The sequence below is a fragment of the Heliangelus exortis genome, chromosome 23 (genome assembly GCF_036169615.1).
Source record: "Heliangelus exortis chromosome 23, bHelExo1.hap1, whole genome shotgun sequence".
Classification (NCBI taxonomy): domain Eukaryota; kingdom Metazoa; phylum Chordata; class Aves; order Apodiformes; family Trochilidae; genus Heliangelus; species Heliangelus exortis.
Genome location: NC_092444.1, coordinates 4,237,477 through 4,252,265, shown reverse-complemented (window position 1 = coordinate 4,252,265; position 14,789 = coordinate 4,237,477). Strand labels below are relative to the sequence as shown.

The following is a 14,789-nucleotide window of genomic DNA, read 5'->3' as shown; positions in this document are numbered from 1 at the left end:
AGCAGTGCTGCTTCTGGGAGGGCACTGCACAGAGCCAGCTGGGTGACATCTGGTGAGACCACTGGTAGTGTACAGGACTGGCAACTCAGAAAAGATGCACTTTTCTTTGGAAAATAAATCAGAAGTAGAGGTTTAGTAGAGGTAAGGAAAGTAAAGTATTCTTAGGGCCTGAGAGAATCTCTCCTGAACATTAACTGTGCCTGTCAGGAGCATTATTATTTGTTAATGCAGATCATTTTTTAGAAAAGAAGATAAAAGGCCAGGGCCAAATGTGATTTCTTCTTCTCTGCCACTATGCAGTGAGGTCAGGAGCTGTCTCTCAACACTAGGGGTGCCCAAGCTGCCTGCACAGACTGGGGCATCTCTGCCTTGTGCCCTGCATCCATGGTCCCCTTCAGGCATCTCTACTCCTCCACATAAGGATGTCCTGGTTTGGACAAGATGAGTTTTTAATAAAATTTAAAAAAAAAACCCCACCACATTTTAATAGAACAACTTTTTCTTTTTCCTTTTTTAAGAAGTTCTCTTTTCATGGAGTCAAACCCACAGCTCAGAACCATTTATTGCAGATAAAACCCCAAAGGCACTGTAGCCTGCCTTGTGGTCTCCCTCTCACCCGTGTAAGTGGTAACAACTTGGTGTAAGTAAAGAGGAAATTCTGCTCCTCCTGTTCTTTCCTGCTTCCAGGCATCATCACCCTGCACAGGTAATTGCTGCTGCAGTGCAGGATTTTGGGGTGCTGGTGGCATTCAGAGTTTGTGATGTCTGATTGAAGCTTGGGGGGCAGGAACAGGGACAGAGCTTTTTTCCCAGCTGCAGTTGCAGGAATTACCAGACCTGTCCTTCCTAGATTCAACACCCAGATACCCGTCATCCTATAAGGAGGAAGGAAGTAACCTCAGAATTAGTAATTTGGGTTTTATTATAATCATCAACACTGTAATAATAATAATAATCACAGCCCACTCTGAGGGGGTTAAACTTCTGCTTCACCAGGAGTTTGGGAGTGCTCAGACTTGGATCTTGGAGCTGGCAAAGCCCCCAGGGACACGACTGTAGAGGTGAGAAACTAGGAAAAAAGGGTTTAACTTACCTTTACCTCCAAAAGGAGCTTTTCTGCTGGCTGCCTCTTGGAGCTGGGAAGCTCTCCTGAAACTGGCTTCTGGGCCAGAATCAGAACAGCTCCAGCACACCAAGAGTTCCCAGCAGTCATGTGCAAGTCATGTCATGTGCAAGTCATGTGCAAGCAAAGGGGAAGAAGGGAGACTGTGGATAAAGCAACCAGCTCAGGAAGCTGTAGGTACCATTTGTAAATTAAGTGTTTTTTATTTAAATTGATTGCTGGAAAGCATTTTTTTTTTATCGTGATGTGATGGATAATGACTTTTTTAAAGTTTTATTTTACAATATAAAGAAGCTAATGTACCACCAAGCTAGTTTGTAAGAAAAACGGTAGCACGTGCAACGTTTCAACAAAAAAAAAGGGGGAGGGGGGGGAGGAGAGAGAGAGAGAGAAAAGTACCACATGTGATTGTTGCTCACAACTGTACAAGTCACAGGAGGTCACCCCCAGGAGTTACCATCTCATTCACAGTAGTAAAAAACTCTACCCATTGTTTTTCAGCCTGAATCCCCCAGCATCCCTCCCCCTCCTCTGGGAACGCACAGGTATCTGTCTCATGGTCCACAGCAGGCCAGAATGTGCAACTACATCCACCTCTGTAACAAGGCTTTAAAAAGAATAAAAACAACCCTATGAACAAAAAAAAACAAAACAAAACAAAACACAAAACCCCACCCCAAATGTATAAATGAGTCTGTTGGAGCCATGAAGGAGGGAGGGGGCCATGCTGGAGTGACCCTGCATCCCCCCAACGCACACACACTTTGCTTCTTCTCTTTAAAACAAAAGGTAATGAAAAAAATAAAAATAAAGCCACAAACCCAAACACCTCCACAGGGCTGGGGTCCCAGCAGAGTCCATTCTGTTTGTGCTGAAAGGGACAAGGGGACAGCACTGAGCCGCCTGTGCCGTACCATCCACTCTGAAGTAAACATGGACCGGAACTTGCCTTTTTTTTTTTTTTTCTTTTTCTTCTCTTTGTCTGTCTTTGGTATTGTTTTAAAAGTTGCTAGAGATGCATAGACACCTGAATGAGGAACTGAGTACAGTCTCCAGGGAGGAGGAGATAGCTGGGAAGGTCGTTGGTTTCATTTTTGAAGGGTTTTTTTTTGCTCGGGGGTGCTGAGTACCATGGGGAGGAGCAGTGCCCGTTCCCTTCCCTGCCTGGAGTCACACCCACAGGTTCCTGAAAGCCATGTTTTCCTTGGAGCTAAGGAAAAACTGTCCATTCCCTGTCCACGGCTCTCCACCTCAGACTGGTGAGCAGGAAGGGGTGTGAAGTGGGATGGGAATGCTGCTGCCATCCTCCAGAAGCATTTTCTCCACTTGTGTTCTCTCAGTACATCTTTGGATCATTTCCTTCCCTTTCTTTGTTTTTTGTTTTTTTGTTTTTTTTTTTTACACTTTTAAAAACTTCTGTGTTTTGGTGTTTATTTGTTGGTTGAAACAAACAAAAAAAAAGCAAATGCATCCAAAAACCTTAAAAAAAAAAAACAACCCACCCTCCCTTCCTCACTCCTGTGTCTGCCCACTGCTGCAGGAGGCTCTCCCGGGCTCCCACCACGCGGTACTTTCCCTTTGTCCGCCTGACTCTGCTCCAGGAGCTGTCCTGCAGTTAGGATGGAGGTTTTGGGGTGTCGTTGAGCCCCGTGATGATGGAGGGGTTCCCGTTTTCCTGCTTGGGGGAGACCCGGCTGGGGGCGGGCATGCTGCTGCTGAACGGGGAGGCAACGCTGCCGGTGGAGGAGGGCCGGAGCTCGGCGGGGGGCAGGTCCCGCTCCGGGGGCCGTAAGCCCGGGGGCTGCAGGGGGAAAGCCATGGGGAAGCCTGCCATGTACAGCACTCTGCCCACTCTCTTGGCGACCTGGTGATAAAAAGGAGGAGGAAATAAATGGGGAGAGAGTAAAAGGGGATGAGGATGTGCACAAATCGTCTTCACAAAGCCCTAGAAGCTGCAAGCCCAGGTTCTGTGAGACAAAGCTAAGAGCTCCCACCCCCAGGACACCACAACCCAAGCCCCTAGGGATTCGCCAGAGAAGAGCAGGGAAAGGCTCCTCTTTATTTTTTTTCCTGGAGGAAATGCTCCTAATACTCCCTGGCTCCATTAACAGCCACTCAATGAAAAATTTGCTGGTTCTTTTGCTAACCCTACAGCAGCCCTACTGAGGAGCTCTTAATGGGGAGGCAGGGGGTAAGGAGGGCAACGGGACAAAGTTTTTTTTTTGGGGGGGGGGGAATAAATAAAAAATACTTGGCATAGGATGGGTGCTGTGACTGCACAGGAAACTGCAGCTCTGAAGCAAACTCTCCTGCAGCAGTTCTTGCCTCCCAGCAAGGGCCAAAGGCCCCACAACTTTCCAGCACCTACACAGCTGGTTCAAATTTAAGCTTAAACAAAAACAGGGGCTTGTGTTCCAAGCAGACAACTACAGCATTATACAGCCAGCAACATCAGGACTTTGCTCCCCACTTACTCCCCCTCCCCATCCATGCCTTATTATGGAACTTTAATCACTATTGATTAAATAGAAGCAGGGTTTTTCTACTTTCAGCCCATATCTCATATTTCCCCCCCCACACCAAATCTGATCTAAAAATGTCTGCAAGCTATTTGCCATTCTGTTTTTTAAGAAACATAAGAGTTTTATTTCCTACTGAATTGACCCACAGGGAACAATTGCCCACAGAACCTTTTTATTAGACCCCTCATAAACAGTGAGGGCTGTGGGGAAAGTAGTAAAGTTGCTCTTATTGTTTTAACATAATGCAACAAATGTAGAGCTGTGGGTTAGGGAACTGTGTCAGAGCAGTGTCTGGGTGTGCAGCTGAACATTACTGCCATAACTGTTTGTGTGACACAGACCCCAGGGGGGTACCATGGAACAGCCTGCTCCTCACATGTGTCAGAAGCTATTTTCTGATCATTAAATGGGGAAGGAAAAAAAAAAACCAAAAAAAAACCAAAACCCAAACCCAAGAAGTTAGTGGAGATCTTCTCTTGTTTGGACTCAAATCTAGACGTGGGGAGGTGGAAGCAGCTGAACTGGGAGGCACTGGGACTGCCAGCTAGAGGAGAACAAAGCAATGATGGGGACACACAGACAGGGACTCGGGAGCCAATCACCAAGGATTAAAAAAAAATGGTATTTTGAGAAGAACCATCACCAAAAGGGGACAACAGCAAAGGAGGAGAAGGTGAGGAGGAAACAGTGCTCCCTAAAAGAAAGAACTTGACTAAGTCAAGAGGCAAATACAATTTCTGTTTCCACTTTACCAAAATATAAGTGACTGGAACAGGCCAAGGGGAGAGGGGTGTGTGCAGTGGGAGGGTGGCACAGCCCATCAGCAAGAGAAAATGTTCCAGGAGTCTACTAGTGGCACAGCAGAGAGGGGAAGAGATGGTCCTTTCCTCACTGGGGTGGGAAAGTAATCAACAGATGATGCCGAGATGTGTTAAATGTGTGTTAAAAGGAGAACTGCCAAGAAGCTCTAGTTACAGGGAGAATTAGCAGCAAAAGGACATATCCAGTCCAGAAAAAATAACACAAGTGGTTCCCAGGATGCCTTTATTCACTTCTTTAGGTACTTGGTGATGGCTATTTTCAGCTTCAACTGATTTGAAACCATCTACCTTGCCTCACCTGTTCCCAGCTTTTTTCTTTCCTGGTTGGTTGTTGTGGGACAGCCTTTTTTTTTGTTGTGGACCAGCACTTTAGGAGTTTCCCACTGCATCCCTGTTATTCCCTCCCATCACTCATCCTAAACTATTTGCTTCTGGCTTTGCAGACAAAACATGCAGTGGTTTCCTCTTGAAAGTTATGTGACTGGCTCCAGATGAGGGTATGGAGCATTTTGGAGGACAGATCAAGCTTGGTTGCAACCAGAATTACAGATAAATAAATGAACAAGTATTGCCTGAAAATTTATATTCAATAAACCTGATCTCAACAGCCCTGTTCCAGCTAGGGACAACTTTAGGGCATGCCACTTGTTGCTGCACAGGAAATTTTCCTACCTGTGACCTTATCTTCAGTGCTGGCCCAAGTTTCAGCCCCATGTTGTTCAGTAAGTGCTCTTCTGTCAGGAGGGGCAGGGTCTCACCATCAATTGCCTGCTCTCGGAATACCTGGAAGAAACCAGAACACAGGGACAGGCTTAGAAATTTAGAAAAAGACAGAAGAAGTTGACCCAGTAGACTTCAAGAGTATTTGCAGTCTTCAGTGAAGCAAATGCTATTTTTTTAATTGAAGAGGAGCTCCCTTTTTTGTGCATTTCCTTCTCAAAGCTTCTAATTTGCAAAACAGTCTCTGGGCAAAACACACCAATAGGTATGTGGAGCACATGCTGCAGGTTAGAGGGATTCAAGTTTGGTATTTTGCCTGTCATATATCCCAACCATTCCTAGAGCACAGGATCAGCACAGGTCATGCTGGGAGGGTGAGCTCTTCACACTTTTCAGCATTAGGCTCTTGCTTTTTCCCCCCAACACTTCCAGCACAACCTGGACTGATAAATACATTGTAATGGGATACTGCAGTGCCACTGTATGGCCTTGTAAAATGGCAGTTTCCTATTAATACAGACACCCAGCCATGCCAAACAAACTTCAGGACAGAAAAGAAAATAAAAAGACTTTGTTTTTGCCTCTATATATTTGAAATGACAGGGTCATGCAAGACTTTTCCATCTAATGTGCTGTGTTAGTGAGGTTATGGTCTGGACACGTGCTCTTATTGCTCCATTCTTCATCTACAGAGCAGGGCTGTGCTTGGAGCAGCCTCTGGGTGTTTATTATGGGCTCAATACTCCAGGAGGGAACTGCCATCAGTTGGGAATGTCACCAGCAGGTTCCCCTGCTTCTTGGAGGTGTCAGTCAGATCCCTGCCTTTCCTTCCCAAACCACACCTCCACTCCCTGGCATTTTTTTTCACACCCCAGCTCCTGCTGGATGCTCACCCAAAGGAACTGCCTGTGGGGCCTGATCCTGCTCATGCACAGCATCCTCACTGCTGAACTCTGGCAGGGGGCAGGGGGTTCAATTTACTCTAACAGCTCTTTATTTCAGCAGCAGACCATAGCCCAGAGCCATCCCTTTGGAGAGTGCCAGGGGTTGCCAGAGCCAAGGCAGCTGAGCTCTTGTAAGGGTTTGTTTATTGTCAGCCTCACCAGCAAAGCTGCTCATGACTGCAGCATGTGTGTCTGCTCTTTGACCTAAGAAAACTTACCAGACCAATTTCTTTTTCTTCCTCTGAAGCCAATATGGCTGGGAGCCAAAAGCCTCCCCCTGCTGGGCACTAAAACCATCCACAAAAAGCCTTAAACTTGAGCAAAGCATCTCCCTTGGGTGTCCTGCTGGCCTGGATCCACTGCAGGGACAAAGCTGATAATTGTCAAGGCCTGAAATTGGGAACAGCAACTTTTGTTTTTGCTGAAGTTTTCTTGTTTGCCTGAAACATGTTTCTAAATGCACAGCAAACCACCAAACTCGCTGGCTTTTCCTGGCAGAAGCAGCCTGCAGACCAGTGCCAGACCTCCCCAGCAGCTGTGGTTTTGGAGAACACAGACAGCTCTGCAGTTCAGAGCCAGGGAGCTGGGTCACCCTTGAACACTGGCATTTTCACATAGTAAAAAACCTGTTAAGCATATAACCATGGTGCATAAAAACACATCAGCTCTTAAGCCAGGCACCCCCTCCACAATGCAACACAGCAAGGCCATCAGGAGGCTGTTTGCAGCAGCTCCCATTATCGTAAAACATTTTGTTTGCAACAGCACTGAGAAGATTGCTGAACCTTTGTCTCAGCAAGCTATTGATTTCTTCCCCACTGGTACCCCAGGAGCTGGCACGGAAGGTGTAAATGGATGAGCATTCTGCAAGGTGGCTGTGTTAAAGACTGGTGCACATTTCCTACTGGCCTAATTCAAAGATTCCAGGCAGCTCTGGTCTTCATTCTCTAAGGCAGGAATGCAGGAATACTGCACGGACACGAGGGCAAGAGCATGAAGGTTGGGGTGGGGGTAACAGAGAATGCAAGTAGCTCTGGGGTTTGGGTTTAGAGCCTTTTGCTTGAGTTCTTTCCAACACACACTGCTCCCACCCCCTTATCCTTGCTAAACCCAGCTCCTGAACTCCCCTGGACACAGGCAGAGCTGCTGCTTCTCCCTCCCATAAATGCCTGCACATCCACCAGCCTTTTCCAACCAGTGCTCCTTCCCTTCCTCTCTCTACAACCAGGAATGGACCCTCCAGTCCTTTCCCAGCCACCCTGATTCGTATCCAAGCACAACCCAAATCTCTGTCATTACTCTGAGGGAACCATGTTTTAACAAACATGCTGTGAGGCATTAACATCATGTTAAGGGGCAAAGAGGGATGGAGTGGGGACTCACATCATCCCTCACCTGAGCAAGGAGGGAGTGTGGGGCAAGTCCAGGTTTCCATAAAGAAAATCCTGGCTCCTGGCTTCCCTTTTGGGGGGATGCACAAGCACTCCCAGTTCACTGTGGCATGGAGCAGGATCACTTCCCTGGAGCCAGGCAGGCTCCAGCTTTCCCCAGCAGCAGTGGGTGCTGAGCTCTCCCCTTCTCAAAGTGACTGGTGGAGGGCATAAGCTCTGGGACAGGAAACCTGCCTGCCATGGTGAGCAGAGGGAGAGACAGCAAGGGCCAAAGAGGGGCAGGAGGCAGATTTTTGGAAATCCAACTTCAGGCAGGCTGGATGTCAAAGCAGAGCTTCACACTCCCCAGCTGTCAGTCGGGGAAACTCCTCCTGAAGCTGCGTGTCTGGAAAGCTCAATTCCTGCTCTGCTGTCCTTCCTCCTCTTCAAGACCTGTTCTCAGCCTAGGAAGTCTCACTGCTGAAAGGCTGAATTGTCCTCAGTCCTGGCCCTTTGTGCTGGTCACAGTCCCTCCCTCCTAAGCACACTACATCCTCGTCTCCAGGCTGGCCCAGCAGCTCAGCAGTCTGGGCCCTTGCAGTTGGTGTGGTCTCTCAATGGGGCATTTATCACAGGCTCCAACAGATGCAGAAGCCAAAAACCTGGGGTTGTTCTTTGTGTTGCACCTCATGACCTCACTCTGAGCAGGCTTTATGAAGCCCCCATACCAATGGATGTATCAGCTCTGCTATAATGAGCTTCAAAATCAGTTATCATCATTCTGCTGGGGAAGGTTACCTGGATGCTCATGCAGGGAGGGTCTCTCACAGCCCTGCTCTGCCCCCCCAGCCAGACAAAGCAGCATCTTCTGCCAGGCTGGCACTGTGAGCTGCCCACCCTGATCCAGAAACTACCTGTCAGCCCATCCCTCCCTACAGCTGCTCCACACAAAGCCACCACTGTGTTCAGCAACAGAGCACAGGGCAGCTTCTGAAAACATGAGCTGACAGTAAGTGACACCAAGAGCCACTGCCCATGATCAACCCTGCAACTCAGATGCTCACTCCTAACCTTGGCCCTACTCCCATCCTGTCCCACTGGACTCTCTCTTTATTGCCATCCATCTGCAAGGCCCATCACACACCTTCTCAGGGTCTTCCCTGGCAGCAAGGAACTATTCACAGTGCCCAAAGAAGAAAATACAACAAAACAAAACACTTAAGGCCTTCTCTCTCTACAACTCCCTGAAAGGAGGTTGGAGCCAGGGGGGGGGTTGGGCTCTTTTCCCAGGCAACTCTCAGCAAGACAAGAGGGCACAAGAGGTCTCAAGTTGTGCCAGGGGAGGTTTAGGTTGGACATTAGAAAGAATTTCTTTACTGAGAGGGTGGATCAGACATTGGAATGGGCTGCCCAGGGAAGGGGTGGATTCTCCATCCCTGGAGATATTTCAAAAGAGCCTGGATGTGGCACTCAGTGCCATGGGCTGGGAACCACGGGGGGAGTGGATCAAGGGTTGGACTTGGTGATCTCTGAGGTCCCTTCCAACCCAGCCAATTCTATGATTCTATGATTCTCTGCAGGGCTCTGAGATATCCTTTCTCCTAGGATGGACAGTGCAAAGAAAACAGTCAGGGGGGACATAGGGGATGACAGGGAGGATGTTCCTCCCATGATGGTCTTGAGGCTGTGAAGAGATTTACCTGAGTGTACTCAGTGCAGCCAGAGAGGTTGGACACGAAGCTGCACACATCCTCCACTGTCCATTTGCTGATATCTTCCAGTGCAGGGCTCTCCTCACCATCCAGAAACAGACCTCCCATGGTGCCTGGATTGTTTGGAGTCGGAGGGGGAGGGGGGGAAGGAAGGAGAGGAGGAGAAAGAAACATAAATCATTAAAATCCCACACGGACAACAACAAGCCTGCAATCTGAATATTTTTCTCTAGCCACACATTCATCTTTAATGACCTGTCAATTAAAGCACTGGGCAGGGTCAATTCATAGGCCTCTTCCTCCTGGAGGTCCCCAGCTTAGAAAGGGGGGGGCAGAGGAAAGGAAAAAATCCAAGCTAATGCATTTCATGTGTTTAATGTTCTTCAGCTGCAGGGAAGAAACAGGGGGAGGGGAGAGAAAAGAAAAAACCCTGGAGGAGTGTTTCTCCACACGCACCGCAAAGCGGAAAACTCTGCCTGCCCTCTGGGTTTCTTTCCCCCAACCCTTCTCCTGGCTACGTGCTCGGAATGATAAGGGGCCCAGGCAGCTCTCCCTGGTGGCCCACTGCCTTGCTGGTGCATGAATCACTGGAGAATGCTCCAGTCTTGCTCTTTTTTTTTTTCCCCCAAAAGTATTCGTTTTCAATCCAGCCTGAAAATATCCATGGGATGAGTCTGTCCCAGGAGCTGGGGCTCCCTCCCTCCTCCCCTCCCTCCCTGGGGGCTGAGGGGATGACCCCTGGCAGTCCCTGCAGAGTCCAGCTTGGTGTGAGCCCATGTGTCACTTCTCTGAAACACACCAGTGGTTCAGGTCCCAGCCCTGTCAGCAGAGAGGAAGGTGATGGGCTCCAAAAGGCTGGAGGAGCCCCCCTGCCACCTGCCAGCAGGGGATGTGCATGTGGGGAGAGAACCCAACCAGAGCTGAGAGAGGCACTGAGAATAAGAAATGGGAAGAGAGAGGGCAGCCAGGAAACTTGTATCTACTATAGAGTATAAAGGAAACACAATCAGAAACAAGTTGTGAAGAAACTTTGTTCCAGAAAGCACCACTTCAAGGAAAAAAAAAAAAAAAAAAAAAAGCATTATTGGCACTATTAACTGCTGCATGGTATCATGGAGACCAAAAGGTGACAAGGACATCTTGTGATGTCCTTGGACATTTACAGGGATGTGAACACCCATGACTACAGAGGGCAAAGAGTTTATGAGGGGTATAAACTGTTGTGCACAAAGCAACAAATTCCCAGAAAACACATTTCTCCCAGGGGTCTACCACGACAGAATTATCTGTTCCATGGGCCTAAGGGTTTTTCCCTGAGGTGTTTGAACAGAACCATGGAGGAAACCCCTTGCTGTGACTCCTCTGCTCCTGTCCACAGGTCAGGTGGCACTTCTGCAAGTAATGACAAGATCAAGTGGCATGCCACAAAATCATGGTGGGAAGCACCAGCCAAAGGGAAGGAGAAGAGGCTGCTTCCCTGGGGGAAAGAGCCAGGTCAGAGGCATGGAAAAAGCAAACAGCAAAGCCACATGCTGGGTCCTCCACTAGGGTAGTTGGCAAAGCCACCAACACAGTCCAAGGTTACAGGAAAAGGACAGGATGTACAGAGGAAGCTATCATGCCAATAAGATGCTTTTAAAACACCAGCAGCAGTCAGACACTATGTAATCATTTCCACTACAGTTGAACTGTACTTCCCACTTCACAACTTCCCGCTTCCCTTCCCAGCCTCACCCTTCCCTGGGGATGGAGCAGCAATGCCCATCAGCAGCCCATGCACCCTCTGGGCAGTGGGTGGACATCCCTCCCCTCAGACCAGGACCAGCAGCATCCTGGGGGGGAGGGCCAGCCCCTGCTCACCAACATCCCAAGTCTGCAGCTCTCCTTGCACCCCCCAGGCAGAGCAAACAGAGGAGTGCCAGCTCCAGAGCCAGAACATCTCGATTGAAGCCATGGGAGGGACAGGAGCTGCCTCTGCCAGCTCTACCTGTCCCTCGGAGCAGGGACAGGGCTGTCCTCCTGCCTCATGAACTCAAGCACATCTTTGAAGGTCTCCTTGCCAGCACATCTTACCAGCCCAGGGTGCTCACTGTGGGCAACAACCAGACTTCTTCTTCCCCTTCTCACCCTGAGTCTCTGCCACAACCTTTCCTTCTTGCCAGCACAGCTCCTCTCCCCTCCAGCACAGCCACCACCTGGCAAGGTGCTCTGCTGTCCACTCCCCAGGACAGCCCTGCCAGGCAGGGATTGCTTGTTTTCCCCAGCACTGGCACCCCATGTCCTCTGGAGGCCAGGCAGCTCCTCGCTCCCCTCACACCCCTTTTCTTCCAGCTAGAAAAAACCTTCAAATACTTTTTTGTGTCTGATAAAAGCTGCAGAGACCCAGCAGCTCTCCCGCGGGCCGAGCGTCTGTCGGCACAGGAGATGGAGACAGAGGCTGCTGCCAAAGAGCTGGCCAGCACTCTCCTTCCCCTCACCACCCCCACCTACCAGACAGACAGATGGACATGAGCCCTCATTCTCATTCCTATGGCGTTCCATTTTCCAAGAGACAAACTCCCAGCTGCTTATGTTCAAATTCACAAAGCACCCAAATGGCTGGGGGCTTTTTTCCTCCACCACCACTCCCCCCCCCCTTTTTTTTTTCCTGCTGTTTGAGAGGAGGGTTTTTCTTTCTCAGGGGGTGTAATTCTCTTTTTTGGAAGAGTGGCTACAGCTTGGTAAATAGAGGAAGTTAAATTGAACTCAATTATTCCAGGCACAGTCAACACTGGGGCGAGACACCTCCATCTGCAGCCAGAGCAAGCGTCTCCGAGGGGATCTGACTGTAACAGCCAACTGCTTTAAAATTAGGTACTTCCTTATTCCAAAGGCAAGCCAAGGATTGAATTGCAGCAGCACAGTGCTTGGGAATGAGTTCCCCACTCACCAGCCAGCCAGACCCACCCTCAGGGTTTAACCTCAGCCTGTGTGGAGAGGGACCGGTCAGTCCCTTCCAGCCACAGCCACTCCCCAGGTCCCCCCGGCATGGGCAGGGATGCAGCCCTGATGCCACCTTCCCAACTCTTTGGGATGAAGGGAAAGATGTGAGGCTTCCCTGCCCTCCCTCTCCTGCACAAGTCCTTGCACGCCTGGAGATGCTCCCAATGTGCAGGGTTACTGACAGGGTTACTAGTAACTGCATCTCCTGCTTTTTTCCCTTTTTTTTTTTTTCCCTTTGTTTTTCCTCCCTTTGTCTCTTGGTGCCCCCAGAAGAAAGGAAGGGAGAGGTCAAGATGCAGACAGACAGACAGACAGACAGACAGTGAGCCTGCTGTGTCCAAGAGTGAGGGCAAGACAGACCTGCTTTATGGGAACAAGAAATATTTTCCACGTACCCACACACAGAGAAATGTAATACAGCCAAAATATTTATCTCAGAGAGTTTGTTTTCCCTTCCCATTTATACCTGGGAAACAGGGACTGACTGGTGGAAATATCTTTGGGAGGGGGAAGGTAAATACCAATATTTTGGATTCTGGCTTATTAGTAATTTCTGTGCTACAGAACTGAAAAACTAGAGGGTGGAAAACTCTGGAGGGTGAAATCAGTGGCAAAACACTCCCATTCCCTGCAGAAAAGCCCAATCTCAGGGTGACTGCAGAAGAGCTCAGCCCCAGTAGCTCCAAAGACTCAGTCACCACTCTGGGTACTCGGCACCCTGGTGTTCAAGTGTGCCCCCCCCTGCCCTTTTGGTCCCACCTCAGCTGTGTCACTGGCCTGAAGTCACCAGATGCAGGAATTATAGAATCATAGAATGGGCTGGGTTGGAAGGGACCTCAGAGATCATCAAGTCCAACCCTTGATCCACTCCCCCCGTGGTTCCCAGCCCATGGCACTGAGTGCCACATCCAGGCTCTTTTTAAGTATCTCCAGGGACAGAGAATCCACCCCTTCCCTGGGCAGCCCATTCCAATGTCTGATCACCCTTCCTAATATCCAGATATCCAAGATGTTCCTAATATCCAACCTAAACCTCCCCTGGCACAACTTGAGACCTCTTGTGCCCTCTTGTCTTGCTGAGAGTTGCCTGGGAAAAGAGCCCAACACCCCCTGGCTCCAACCTCCTTTCAGGTAGTTGGAGAGAGTGATGAGGTCTCCCCTGAGCCTCCTCTTCTCCAGCCTCAACACCCCCAGCTCCCTCAGCCCTTCCTCACACGAATTCTGCTGGATCCCTTCACAGCCTCCTTGCTCTTCTCTGGACCTGCTCCAGCACCTCAATCTCCTTCCTGAGCTGAGGGGCCCAGAACTGGACACAGGACTCAAGCTGTGGCCTCACCAGGGCTGAGCACAGGGGCAGAATCCCTTCCCTGGACCTGCTGGCCATGCTGTTCCTGAGCCAGCCCAGGATGCCATTGGCCTTCTTGGCCACCTGGGCACACTGCTGGCTCATGGTCACCTTCCTGGCAATCCAGACTCCCAGGTCCCTCTCTGTCTGGCTGCTCTCCAACCATTCTGTGCCCAGCCTGGAGCTCCCCACGGGGTTGTTGTGGCCAAAGTGCACTTGGCCTTGTTGAACCTCATCCCGCTGGAATCAGCCCAACTCTCCAGTCTGTCCAGGTCCCTCTGCAGAGCCCTCCTGCCTTCCAGCTGATCCACACTCCCCCCCAGCTTGGTGTCATCTGCAAATTTGCTGCTGATGGACTCAATCCCCTCATCTAAATCCTCACTAAAGATATTAAACAGCACTGGGCCCAACACTGATCCCTGGGGGACACCATGGCCGCCATTTTGATGCAGCCCCGTTCAGCACCACTCTCTGGGCCCGGCCCTCCAGCCAGTTCCTAACCCAGCACAGATGCCCCTGTCCAAGCTGTGGGCTGACAGCTTTTTCAGGAGAATCCTGTGGGAGACGGTGTCAAAGGCCTTGCTGAAGTCCAGATAGACCACATCCACAGCCTTCCCCTCATCCACCAGGAGGGTCACCTGATCATAAAAGGAGATCAGGTTGGTCAGACAGGACCTGCCCTTCCTAAACTCGTGCTGGCTGGGTCTAATCCCTTGCCCATCCTGCAGGTGCTGTGTGATTACACTGAGGATGATCTGTTCCATAACCCTGCCAGGCACTGAGGTCAGGCTGACGGGCCTGGAGTTTTCCCGGTTCTCCTTCCGGCCCTTTTTGTGGATATAACCCAGGAAGGAATTCTGCAGGAAGACAGAGCAGTGGTTCCTCTGGCTTCAGGGTACAGCTAATTCACAACTGGTAGAGGACCAGCCCTCAGCCCACTGCACCCAGTTATGAGCCCTTTCTAATTTTAAATCCCCTAGGGCAAAAGGGCTCCTGTCCTCCCTCCTCAGGAAGATCCTGCACTGTCTATTCCACCTCTGCTGCCCGACTTCACCCACTCCCCCTCCCTGCTCTGGCAGTTTGGAGAATGATAACAAATAGGTGCCAAGTGGCTGGAAGGGATGCACCTTCTATTATAATAATGACATGTCACTGGATCCTGCTGGCCTGCGAGGATGCATAAAGGGCAGCATCTATTCCCTGCCAGGCCTCCTCTGTCTTGCTCTATGATAAATGATGGTCCAAGGCTG

The 14,789-nt window shown here is 49.9% G+C and overlaps 1 protein-coding gene across 3 annotated transcripts in view; it reads right to left on the bottom strand.

Moving 5' to 3' along the window:
* Window positions 1-1,301: 1,301 nt before the first annotated feature.
* SAMD11 (sterile alpha motif domain containing 11) overlaps window positions 1,302-14,789 on the bottom strand; it is a 196,198-nt gene continuing 182,710 nt past the window's right edge. For all 3 annotated transcript variants that reach the window (XM_071767379.1, XM_071767377.1, XM_071767378.1), the window contains 3 exons: window positions 9,201-9,325; window positions 5,139-5,249; window positions 1,302-2,987 (listed from right to left, as the gene is read on the bottom strand). In XM_071767379.1, the coding sequence (XP_071623480.1) occupies window positions 2,739-2,987; window positions 5,139-5,249; window positions 9,201-9,325 (485 nt within the window). In that variant the 3' untranslated portion in view covers window positions 1,302-2,738. The remainder of the gene's footprint in view (window positions 2,988-5,138; window positions 5,250-9,200; window positions 9,326-14,789) is intronic.